Source organism: Scyliorhinus canicula, chromosome 20 (genome assembly GCF_902713615.1).
Source record: "Scyliorhinus canicula chromosome 20, sScyCan1.1, whole genome shotgun sequence".
NCBI lineage: Eukaryota > Metazoa > Chordata > Chondrichthyes > Carcharhiniformes > Scyliorhinidae > Scyliorhinus > Scyliorhinus canicula.
In genome coordinates, this window is record NC_052165.1 from 26,851,929 (window position 1) to 26,865,211 (window position 13,283).

Consider the following 13,283-nt stretch of genomic DNA (forward strand, 5'->3'; position numbering starts at 1 on the left):
TAGCCTCCTTCTGTACTGTAAATTCTATGATTCATGGTATTATTTTAATGAATTTTCTCTCACCAATGCCTTGTATGAATTCAGTACAATTGCTTTTCTAGCCAATATCCAACTGTATAAAATCCCATTTATTTTTATAACATACTCCCAGCTGTAAAGATAGCTGGGACCTAAATCCAGTGCTGTTAAATTAGTTTTACAGCCAGCAAATTGACACAGCAATAATTAAGTTAGTAGAACAATAGTCAAACCCATTTTGCATGGGCGTTCAGGTTGACGCTATATTTTCTGGGCTTGGTGTCCACCTACAATGGGCTCAGGTCTCATATCAAAATGAAAACGAGGGCCTTGTGCAAGTTTTCCAGAAATTTCTGCCCAAAGGTTTTCTTTTTAGTTTATACTGCCTCTTCCTGTCTTCACATTAATACTGTGAGTTTCTGCCACCCGCACTCGCAGGGATGAAGCATGTTGGGTCTGGATCTTGAATATACCCATGATGGACTCTAATGTTATCCGACTGGCCCCTGAGGCTTATCCAATTTATTCCAACGAGGCCTGAGGCTTTCTCTCTTCAGATGTGCGAGTTCAGTGTACCAATCATTTTGCACCTATTAATGGCACTGTAAAATTTTGGCCCCTATGTATCTTCATCATTTGGTTTTACATAGAACATACAGTGTAGAAGGAAGCCATTCGGCCCATCGAATCTGCACCGACCCACTTAAGCCCACACTTCCACCCAAACCCCGTAACCCAATTACCCCTCTTAACCTTTTTGGAGACTAAGGGCAATTTTGGACACTAAGGGCAATTTAGCATGGCCAATCCACCTAACCTGCACGTCTTTGGACTGTGGGAGGAAACTGGAGCACCCGGAGGAAACCCACGCAGACACGGGAAGAAAGTGCAGACTCCGCACAGACAGTGACCGAGCGGGGAATCAAACCTGGGACCCTGGCGCTGTGAAGCCACAGTGCTATCCACTTGTGCTACCGTGCTGCCGTTTCTCTTTGACATTCTGTTAAAATTCCTATAATCAACGCTTTGGGGCTGGATTCTCCGTTATTGGGACAATGTCCCCACGCGGGCGTCAAAACTGTGGGCCACAAATTCCTAGTCCTACAGGGGGCTAGCAGGGACCCAGCGTAGATCTAGCAGCTTTTGCTGCAGATACGGGCCCCCACACTTCTGGGTCAGAGGCTGCGCATGCGCAAGGCGGCGGCTTCCAGCGGCCGTACCGTGCTCCATGGCGGACTCGGATCGTGGAGCTGGACCCTAAAATAAAACCTCCGATCAGTCACGCGCCTGACCTTGTCCGCCCGCACAAACATTTCCCGGCCGCTTATAAGGCTCGTCCCCAACCAGGGTGGCCGCGGACTGAGTGCGCAGCCGCCAGGCGGGTATCCCGACCGGCTGGACCACTTTAGATCCACGCCGTTGGTACTTCAGCCGGTCAGGGGGTGGAGAATGGCGGCGCAGCGTACTCTCCAAATACGCTTTTCAGGGCCCTCAGAATCGGGGAAGCGACACTGGTCCTGATTACTTGTGGGAAAATGGATTCTCCGCCCACCGCCGGCTGCAATTTTGGCGTCGGGATGCGGAGAATCCAGCCCATTTATTCTTCTTCCCAATATAGTCCTGCTCCTTCTTGAGGGCTTAGGTGTACGTGTTCAATCAACTCGTTACTTACTGTATTATTTATTTTCTAGTGATTGCCCCGTAATAACTGTTAGCCCCACATAAGATTTCTTCTTCGTGTCTTCTATCCCTGGAGATGTATTGCTTTTGGAATCCTTTTAGGCTGGATTTTTAGGCTGTCCATCTGATGTATAATATGGAAACCATTCACTGTTCCTGGAATAATTCTGTTTGGAGAGGGCATGCTACTCATGAATAGTTAAGCTACACTACATCACTTCCATCAAGGCCATCGAGAGGTCTTGCGTTTGATGTGTTCACCTGAAGTTACATGTGGTTCAGAGAATAACAAGGAAGAGAAAATTCATTATATTGCTACAGTCAAATGCCACTTGGTGAATCTCAATTCATTGCTGCCATATAAACCCCTCTCCCATCACCCAGGACCAGGGTCTATTGTGGAGAATGACACTGATTAGAATCCTTAGTCGCGGACAGTACAATGACGGGAGAGATTTTGCGGTATACATTTCTGTATATGTGTGTGTGGGTTGATGGGCTGGAGTTTATGTCCTGACCCTACCTACCAGGCATATATTTGGGGGTGGGAGGTTGGCACGTAAAATACGATGAATGGGTAGCCCACTGGTTTTCTGCCCACCCCAAACCCCATAACATGAGGTGAGGACAGGGGTAAGGCACCCACTAGCCCACTTGCCTTGTGACCTATTGAAACATTTAAATGGTCAAATAATGACTACTTAAGAACCTCACTCCATCTCCACTGCCTTAGCATGCTGAGTAATGGAAGTTGGGTGAGAGTGGGAAGGATATTTTTTTCCACCAAAGTTGGTGAAAGGGTGGGAAGGTAGGATGGGTTCTTCCTTTTGGGGGGGGGGGGGGGGGGGGAGGGGGTGCCCTGTGTGCATCGGTGACACCCTAAAATTGTTCCTGCCCTTTTTGACTCCTGATCTGGTCTACAAAACCTGCTGCTTGCCTCCTCCTCAGGGTTCCCAATCCTTCCCCTAGAACGAGAGGTCACAGATATAGGTTCAGAGGCAGTAGATTTAAAACCGAGATGAGGAGGAACTAATCACAGAGGGTTAAAGAAATGTGGGGAATAGGACGGGAGGTAGATTTGAGACCAGGCAGAGATCAGCCATGATCTGATTGAATGGCAGAACAGGCTCAAAGGGCTAAATTGCCTATTTCTGCTCCTAATTTCTATGTTTCTATTTGCCCACCCGAAAAGCTCAGGACATGCCTGGGTCAGGTGTCCATTACACCTCTTCATGGAACTGCATGCGATCTCAGCAACAACCACTACTGAGTCCTGGAGCTACTGGAATTGCAAGAGCTGATTGGGTGGCAGCTCTCGAGGCCAGAACATCCTTCCACCAAGGCATGGGAGTCCCACTCTCTGCTTGTTAAGATCACCCTCGGCATGTTATCAGTATAGACCTACAGTGCAGAAGGAGGCCATTCGGCCCATCGAGTTTGCAATGACCCTCTGAAAGAGCACCCTACCAAGGCCCACTCCCTTCCCCTTTCCCTGTAACCCCACCTAACCTACAAATTCTTGGACACTTAGGGGTAATTTAGCATGGCCAATCCACCTCACTTGCACATCTTTAGACCGTGGGAGGAAATCAGAGCATTCGGAGGAAACCCACGCAGACACTGGAAGAACGTACAAATTCCACATGGACACCGAAGGCCGGAATTGAACCTTGGTCTGGCGCTGTGAGGCAGCAGTGCTAACCACTTTTATTAAAAGTTGGTTGGTTTGCAGCCAATGGTTTAATAGCAGGGGATGGAGGGGCACACACAATAAGCCCCACCCCTGTGGTGTGTGTGTGTGTGCATGTTGATGAGGCAAAAGCAAAACAAAGAAACGCGCATTTATGTAGCACCTTTCATAACACTGACATTCAACAGCATTACCATCGCTGAATCCCCCACAATCAACATCCTGGGAGTTACCACTGATCAGAAACTGAACTAGACTAGCCATATTACTAGTGACTATCAGAGCAGGTCAAAGGTTAGGAATCCTACGGTGAGTGACTCATCTCCCGATCCCCAAAAGTCTATCCACCATCTACAAGGCACAAGTCAGGAGTGTGATGGAATACTCTCCACTTGCCTGGATGAGTGCAGCTCCAACAACACTCAAGAAGCTCGACACCATCTAGGACAAAGCAGCCCGCTTAATTATCCCCCCTTCCACAAACATTCAAACTCTCCACCACTGATAAACAGTGGCAGCTGTGTGTACCATCTACAAGATGCACTGCAGGAAGTCAGCAAGGTTCCTTAAACAGCATTCACCAAACCCATGACCACTACCATCTAGAAGGACAAGAGCAATGGATACCTGGGAACCCCACCACCTGGAGGTTCCCCTCTAAGTCACTCACTACCCTGACAGTTCCTTCACTGTCGCTGAGTCAAAATACATAAGAACATAAGAACTAGGAACAGGAGTAGGCCATCTGGCCCTTCGAGCCTGCTCCATCATTCAATGAAATCACGGCTGATGTTTTGTGGACTCAGCTCCACTTTCCCGCCCGAGCACCATAACCCTTTATTCCTTTATTCTTAAAAAAAAAACGATCTATCTTTATCTTGAAAACATTCAATGAAGGAGCCTCAACGGCTTCACTGGACATGGAATTCCATAGATTCACAACTATTTGGGTGAAGAAGATCCTCCTGAGCTCAGTCCTAAATCTACTTCTTATTTTGAGGCTATGCCCCCTAGTTCTGCTTTCACCCGCCAGTGGAAACAACCTCCCCGCATCTGTCCTATCTATTCCCTTCACAATTTTATATATGTTTCTGTGAGATTCCACCCCCCCCCCCCCCCCCCCCCCCCCCCGCATCCTTCTAAATTCCAATGAGTACAGTCCCAGTCTACTAAACCTCTCCTTGTAATCCAACCCCCTCAACTCTGGGATTAACCTAGTGAATCCTGGAATTCCCTCTCTAACAGCACTGTGGGCGTACCTACACACCAAGGACTGCAGCAGCTCACTACCACCTGCTGAAGAGCAACTAGGGATCGGCAATAAATGCTGGCCTAACTAGCGACCCCCGCAGCCTGTAAATTAATTTACAAAAACCCTCAGGATGCCTCGAAACATTTTCCAGCCCTGTTGTAATGCAGGGTACATAATAGCGAGCTCCCACAACAGTAATGTGACGTTGATCTGATAATCTGTTTTTATGATGTTAATATTGACCAGGACACTGGGGATAACTTCCCTGTTGTTCTTTCAAATAGCACCATAGGATCTATATGACCACCTAAGAAGTCTCAGACAGAAGAGAGCACCTCTGACAATGCAGCACTGTTTCCATGCTGCACTTCAGCGTCAACTTAAATCTTTTATTGTTCCGCTCGCTGCTGTGGGATTTGAACCCACAACCTCCTGACTTAGAGGTGATGCCGCTGCCAACTGATCTACAGCTGTTACCTGGCTAAAGAGGAGAATGTATTTCACTGGCAAGAGCAGAAGCTGACAAAATATTTAAAGTAGGAACTCACCTGGCATGAACAGACTGAGCACTTGTCATTTTCTAATACCCAAATCTGTCCGTTGTGCTTTATTTTACCTTCGTGGACACAGTCCCCAGTACAGTTTTTCCCATGAGGACATCTACAATCATAACCTCCTTCGAGGTTAAAGCAAACGGTGTCGTTGGTGCAACTGTGTCTCTTGGTCCTGCATTCATCAATGTCTGTGAGATTACACATGTAAATTTATTTTTCAGTGCATATATTCAATTAACATAATGCTTCCTCTGCAGATGACATAAATAATTCTCTCTCATAAAAACTTGCAAACTTAAAATTAATTCACCCCATAATGTTCAATCCCCCAAACACTCCAAAGAATCTGTAATTGATGAACATTCTGAGATAGTGAAATCTTACACATTATATTCATGTTTTTAAGGGCAACAGTCATTCCCCGTTATTATAATTACACTTTAATATAATTACAGTTCATTGCAGTGCAATGAAGAAAATTGTTAACTGACATCTATCCAACACATTTTGTCCACACAGCAATGTTTTGTGAGTATCAGATGTCCCTCTATGCCTGATTCAGCTGCTAAATTGAATGATTACCTTTTAACAATGATAATGAAATATCGCAGAGACACGCACTGCCACCAAAGGCTGTTCAATTCTATCCATTAAGAACTGCACCGTTTCTTTCAACTTAATGGATGGTGGTAGTTCTCTGGTGAGAACGGATAAAATTAGAAGGTTTTTTTGTAAAGACACTGACCTTCACATGTCTCCCCATTTGCTGCAAAGAGGCCATTGTCATGGTAGCCATCCCTGCATTCACAATGGTACCATCCAGGAAGGTTGATGCAATTAGCGCGGCTGTCACACTGAACAAAACCCTCCGCACATTCATCAATGTCTGTACAGAGCCGAAAAGGAAAACATTGTCACTAGAAGTTTTACACACTGGATATGCAATACAGTCAACGCAAATTCTGTAGCCGGAGCCAAAATAAAGAGCATTGTGGTCTGCAATCAGCCGGTAGACTGTCCCTAGGTCCCTAAGTTCAGCTTTGTACCATAAGCAATGAGCATTTCTGTACTTAGCAAACTAATCTAAAGAAATATCTTGTGATCCGAAATTGCAAATTCTTCAGAAGTAATGTTACAATTTTAAAAATATATTTTTATCCAAACAAGATTTTCATTATAACAAAAAAATACAACCTCGTGTTATACCAAATGTAAACTCATCCAATCCCCCAGTCCCGCTCACTCCCCATCGAGAAAACAGATCCTTAATTAAAAAAATGACAAGAACCACCTCCTCAAACAGCTGACGGTAATCAGTTTCCTGAAAAAGGAGATGAAGGTCAAGGGTTGCACCTCGAGTAGAACCCTTTTCAAGTTGCAAAAATTCCTTCAGGTCTCCCAATCAAGCCGAGGCCATAGGCTGCACAGAGTACCTCCACCCAAGCAGAACTCGTCTCCGAGCTATTAGCGAGGTGAAGGCCAGGACATCTGCCCGCGTCCCTATCTGCAGCAACTTCGTTGCAGCGTTAATGTAAGCCTATTTGTGACAATAAAGATTATTATTATTATTATAACCTAGTTCATCCTCCCACTCCCTCTTTACTTCCTCAAGCGATGCATGCTCCATCACCAACATCTGCCCATAGGCATCCAAACTCTTACTCTCCCTAACTTGGCCAAGGACAGGATCCTGTCAATAAGTGAAGGCAACAGTACCAGGAGAAATGAAGGAAGCTCCCTGCGTTAAAAAATTACCTGAAAATACCTGAATACATTCCTTGCAGGAGCTGGAACTTCCCTAACAACTCGTCTAGGCCAGCAATCCTACCCTCCAAGAGACATGTCCCTAAACCACACCAACCCCTCCCTCTCCCATGCCGTAAAAGATGAAAATAAGCCAGACAGCACAACCCTCTGATTCCTGCATTTCAGAGCCAGCAGCGACATGGGACCCAATTTAAAGTGCTGCCTAAACAGATTCCAAAGTGGCTATCACCACTGAGTGCTGGTTTAGCTCACTTGGCTAAATCGCTGGCTTTTAAAGCAGACCAAGCAGGCCAGCAGCACGGTTCGATTCCCGTACCAGCCTCCCCGGACAGGCGCCAGAATGTGGCGACTAGGGGCTTTTCACCGTAACTTCATTGAAGCCTACTCGTGACAATAAACGATTTTCATTTTCATTTCAAGAGAATTTTTTTTTTTAAATTTTTTTTTTTATTTTAAAATTTAGATTACCCAATTATTTTTTCCAATTAAGGGGCAATTTAGCGTGGCCAATCCACCTACTCTGCACATTTTTGGGTTGTGGGGGCGAAACCCACGCAGACATGGGGAGAATGTGCAAACTCCACACAGACAGTGACCCAGAGCCGGAATCGAACCTGGGACCTCAGCGCCGTGAGGCGGTTGTGCTAACCACTAGGCCACCGTGCTGCCCTATTTCAAGAGAATTTAACAGAGGAAAACGGGAGTGCAGTCTGGGCCCTAAGACCTGACCCTATGCACAAAACATCCTCCCTCTGCCCCCATATATAGACCAGTTCCTTGAACCGCCTCCACACCTTAGCAATATTTGCCGCCCATTAGTAACATAACAATTTAGGTAGTGCCAACCCCCCACCCCAGGCCCACAACTGCCGATCCATTTGAAAAAACATCCTACGAACCCTAGAAGTCTTACCAGCCCAATCAAAAGCAAATGTCAATTTAGTAACCCCTGTAAAAGAAAATCTTGGGAAGAAAGACTGGGAGACACTGGAACAAAAACAAACACAAAAACCTCAGGAGAATATTCATCTTTACCATCTGTATCCTTCCCGCTAAGGTCAGAGGGAGGGCATCCCACCTTTTCAGACTGGCCTTCACCCTATCCACCAGACTAGAAAAGTTAAGTTTATGGAGCGAGACCTAGTCATGGGCCACCCACATTCTCAAATACCGGAAGCCACTCCTGGCCGCATGAAACAGCTGCCTCCTCAGACCAGCTCCCCTCCCCGAACAAAATGATTTTCCTGCATGATTTAATCCAATATCTTGGTGTAACTTCAGAAGGCATTTGAGCGAACAGAGAAATTCCCAGTGTTTAGCCGGAAAAATATCGAATAATATATATTGCGCAAAGATTTAGTGCATTTGTTGAATTTCCATTCTCCTCTGTTTTCATAGAGGTATTAGTAATCTTGATTTAAATGAGTTAATGACTCCGTTAAATCGAGGACAAAGTGAGGCGACACTAATGTGCTCAGTGTTTACATGGTATCAGTAATGCTTCAAATGCATTGTTCAGATAACGTCAGCAATACTAATAATTCAATTAATGTTTTTCATGAAAATAATCAAATAATATTCTTCGAAATAGTTTAAAAAGGGAACATAGACTAATGTCATTAAAACATGTTGGCTCTAACGATTGACTGCTCAATTCAGCAACTAAATAGACTCAAAGCAAATTAAACTTAAGCTGATGTATTTATTTATGAGCTGTGCCATTGGCTGGCAAGCTGTTTCATGTGGCAATTTTTCAGTCAACCAAGTCCCAGAACTACTGATGTCGAAAGAATGAAAATTGTAATACAAAAGCAAAAGACTGTGGTTACTGGAAATCAGAAATAAGAATAAACCAAAAGCTGGAAAGACTCAACAGGGCAGGCAGCATCTATGCAGGGAAACAAAGTTAATGAGCGCGACTTAGCCAAAGGGGAACAAAGTCCCATAGCGTGCTCGTTTAGTCGTATGTCTCTCAGCGTCGAGAATCACTGACCAATCAAACGTTCCTCATGTTAGATAGAGGGCCTCAGCAGGGAAAGGGACTACGTGGCTGAGGCCACACGTAGCCACATTTTCTGCACTGAGTTCTGCTTGCCCTATCTCTGTAGCCCCCGACAAACCCCCGCCCTCCCCATAAGCCCCAACTCAATCTGAGGGGGTTCCTTGGCTCCCACATCAGCCCCCCCCTCCCTCCTAATACCTTCAGAGGGCAACCCTGGCCCGATTGCCGCAGCATGAAAAATGCCAGCTTGGCACCTTGGCAGTGCCAACCTGGTACCCTGGCAGTGCTCCTGCCAGTGCCACTTGGCGGTGCCAAGCTGGCACCGGCGGTGTAAGGGTACCACCATACCCAGAGGGCAAGCAGTTGGAGGGCCCCCGATCCCCACAAGTGCCATCCTGTCTGGTCTCCATTTGTGGAGACCGCTCGCTGAGGCCTCTGAGGCATGGGGGATAGATCCCAATGCCTCAGGTGTCTTGGAAAACTGCATGTTAGAGTGAGAAGCTCTAATATGCAAATAAGCCAAAACGTGATCCCGCCCATATGTTATAGTTTGCAAAGCGTTTCAAGCTGGCTATATCCCAAGAGTGGAGTCTCCCGACTTATATCAGCCACGTTGCGCCGTGGCACGCTGCTTTTCTGGCACAGCATGACCATTCGATCGTGCCCAATATCAAAGATTGATGAGCTGAGTTCTGACGAAAGTTCATTGTCCTGAAATGTTAACTAGTGTTTCTCTCCACAGATGTTGCCTGACTAGTTCAATTTTTTCCAGAATAGAATTTGCATTGGTCTTCTCATGGACTAGTGTTTGTCACGCCAAAATACCGCCCAGGCAATGAAGACTAAAATTTACTCCTTGATGTTATTCATTGTAGCTTGAGCTATTTGGAAGAAATGTACTTTTTGCATTTCTTCCAAATATCTCATTCAAGGACGATACGGTAGAGCCGTGGTTAGCACTGCTCCCACACAACGCTGAGGACCTGTGTTCAATCCTGGACCAGGGTAACTGTCCGTGTGGAGTTTGCACATTCCCCCCTGTCTGTGTGGGTCTTCCGCCCATAACCCAAAGATGTGCAGGGTAGGTAGATTGGCCATGCTAAATTTCCCCTTAATTGGAAAAAAAGAATTGTGTACTCAAAATGTATTAAAAAAGTGTTATCTTATTCATGGCTCCGTAATCTCACTGTGCCAGAATTGTGCACTATTGTGCAAGAAGGGTAAATGTTTTCTGTAAAATGTGGTAGCATTTTATTGGAACCGTTCGACAAATTATTTGCATAACAAGATACCTGCAAAAAAGGTTTTCATCACTATTCATCATTCCACCTGGAAACGAAACATGGGTTTGATAAAAAAAAGTCTGATTCTCCTCTTATACTTGCTTGCGATTGTGCGGAATGTCTAAGCGGAGAGATCATGCGATTATATCCCATGATGTTTCCTCCATTTACATGAGAGACAAGTAAAGCTCTGGCTCAGGATTTGCAATTTATCTGACCAAGGTAGTCTATATGACTGTCTGCACTCCACCCAAATGCTCTACCAGGGAACCAAACCTGTACTTCCGTAAGGGCAACACTCCTTTCGATCTTATTCACAAACTATTGAAATGTGACTCATTTAAGGAAACCATATGGTCTTCAAAAATGAATCAACATTGCTGTGTCCATTCTGGAACTTGCCCTGCACATCACCATCTTTCTTTTGGTTCTCCTGTACGCTCCAGTAACACAGGTGTCAAAAATGAAATGCATCACAAGAAACCACAATCTTAATGTCGAGAGATGATTCTACTCCCCTATATTTTATTTCAATGCAAGCAAATGGCTAATTTTCGAATGAAATGCTGTCAAACCAACCAACTAATATAACGATAAATCCCAAAGTCGACTCAGCTTTAAATTTAAGTCATTCGTTGATGCTGAAAAAAGGAGAAACAATATTCTGTCAGGCACAAGTCTAATGCCGTGAAATATGCTGATAAACGCCTTGAAGAATGTCAAAAATGATGGACTCCACACATTATTTTCTCCCAATACTGCACACTGCGAGAAAAGTATATGTAATTGTTGAATACATTTCTTTTCTTCTTGTGATAAAATATAACAGGTATGCTGTAATATGACAGCACAGATATAATTTGAAATATGACTTCCAGATATGGATTGCTGAATCTGTACAAAGGGGCACCGGAGTTTCATTTAAAATGCACTAAACTTCCTTTGCCTTTTTTGAAACAAAATTACAGCTCAAGGCTTTTGGTCAGTAAGATACCAAGGGTCCAATTCATATGCCCTTCACATCCAGTGTGAGCCAGTTCCCAGAGTGCTATGGAAGCCAATTAAGCCCAGTAAGAGACTTGTTAAGCATTGGAAAAGGGAGCTGACTGGGATTTTGCAGTTGGCCTCCTATTACCCAACACAATGGTGAGGTGGGCGCAGTTTAACTGCCTGGAGGCAGATGCCCAGGGTCAAGCTGGGGTTTCAGCAATCCAGGTAGGCCTGTAGAACCTCACTGTATGCCCAGTTGGGAGTATAGCCCTTGGCCATCATGTAAAAGGATTCCACCTCCTACCCAACTGAACCCTCCACCAACACCCCCCCCCCCCCCACCCAATGGCTCTGGGGTGCTTTTTCTGCTTTCTGTTTACATTTTCCAACAATTTGGTGAAAGTGCGCTTCCATTTTGCAGCTCCTTCTCAGTTAGTTACCATTCATTCAGACTGCTCCTCCAAAAAGCCTCTGATTGATCCTCCAGCTTTGCGATCCCACCACTGCTCTTGAATGGGGACAGGCAACCTTTATCCACGCTAATTAAAATCCCGAAGACTAACTGCTCTCCTAGGGGTGGGTTGGGGACCCAGAAATAGTCTCGACTCGTGCTTCCTGCCCCCAAAGTCAATGTTCAGTCCTGGGTCTCTGCCAAACCTTGTGCCAAATGAGCATGTGCGGGTAAATCCCCCCCCCCCCCCCCCCCCCCCCCACCACCCTCCCCAAAACAGGTGAAGCATTTAAATAGCTCTCAAATGACTTGGAAGTGATGTCACAGCACCATGTCACTTCCCAGAGTTAAAGGCAACCAGATTTCTGCTTTAAAGGATGACTTCTGGTGGGTTGGGGAGGTAGTCATTATGGTTTGTTGGGCTGTGCTCAGAGGATTTGTAGAAGGCCTGAATATAACTGTCCCGAATACACTCTATGAACTCACCCTGCAGAGTACTTTTGACATCCATGCAAACTGAATTTATATCCAAATGTTTGTGCAAGTTATTCAAATGTTTCAAGATGTTTTAAGGATACTTTTATCCCAGACAACAAGCTCCAAGTCAATTTAGAAATATCAAAAATGTAGGCAGGAGGTTGTTCCCTTTCTTTCATTATTTTCGAACAGTTTTATCTGAGGTCAGAAATGTCAATGGTACTGAAATTCCAATAATGGCTATTACATAGGCCGGAATTCTCCAGCCATTGGGATTCCACAGTCCCGCCAGCAACGCACCTCCGACCTTGGGTTTCCCGGCGGCATGAGGTAGCTTCAATGGGGAATCCCATTGAGAAGCAGCGGAAGTAAAGAATCCCACCCCCCAGCGAACAGCCAGCCGCTAAGAAATATGTGGCTGGTGGATCAGAGAAACCAGCCCAAGGTGTGTACAAGTCCAATTTAGACAGGGGCCGGAGTTTCCGGCTAGTCGCTGGTGGCAGGATTCTCAGGTCCCGCCAGCAGTGGGCCCCCATCTGGGGGTTTCCTGCTGGCACAGGGAGGCTTCAGTGGGAAATCCTATTGACAGCAACAGGAGCAGAGAAACCCACCATAGCGAATGGCGTACCACCTCCTGCTGCCAAACATGTCGTGGGGGGCTGGAGAATCCAACCCAGAGTTTTTCTCCTGCACAAGATTGGACTTAAAAATTGTTACCATTTCAATTACAACAACATTGTCTTTGTGGAATCCCGACAAAGTGATACAGAAACTGAATCCATCATCCAAAATAGAGTAATGCAATCGATTTGCAAAGTCCTTTCATGTGTATAAAATGGATTTAAATTAGATCAGACAAAGTATTTATAGCCACACTTTCAGCATTGTCATGGTGGATATGTGGCGTTTTCACACAACTGCATTCTGGTTTACTCCTAGGATTTGAGTACAGCACAGTGATGTGCTGAATAAACTTTTCAAATTATGTCAGCCAGAACTGCAAAACAAAAACACCTGGCATTATAATAGGCTTTATTCATCCAAAATGTGGCTTGGGCGCAGAGTTATATAATAATAGTGAAGTGATGGGCTGGTGACAAAATAAAATGAGGCGGTGAA

At 45.3% G+C, this 13,283-nt stretch overlaps 1 protein-coding gene across 1 annotated transcript in view; it reads right to left on the reverse strand.

The window, feature by feature from the left end:
- LOC119954981 (protein kinase C-binding protein NELL2-like) overlaps nt 1-13,283 on the reverse strand; it is a 320,987-nt gene that overhangs the window by 22,381 nt on the left and 285,323 nt on the right. The window contains exons 16-17 of the mRNA XM_038780757.1: nt 5,940-6,080; nt 5,189-5,382 (exon numbers count right to left, since the gene is read on the reverse strand). Of these exons, the coding sequence (XP_038636685.1) occupies nt 5,189-5,382; nt 5,940-6,080 (335 nt within the window). The remainder of the gene's footprint in view (nt 1-5,188; nt 5,383-5,939; nt 6,081-13,283) is intronic.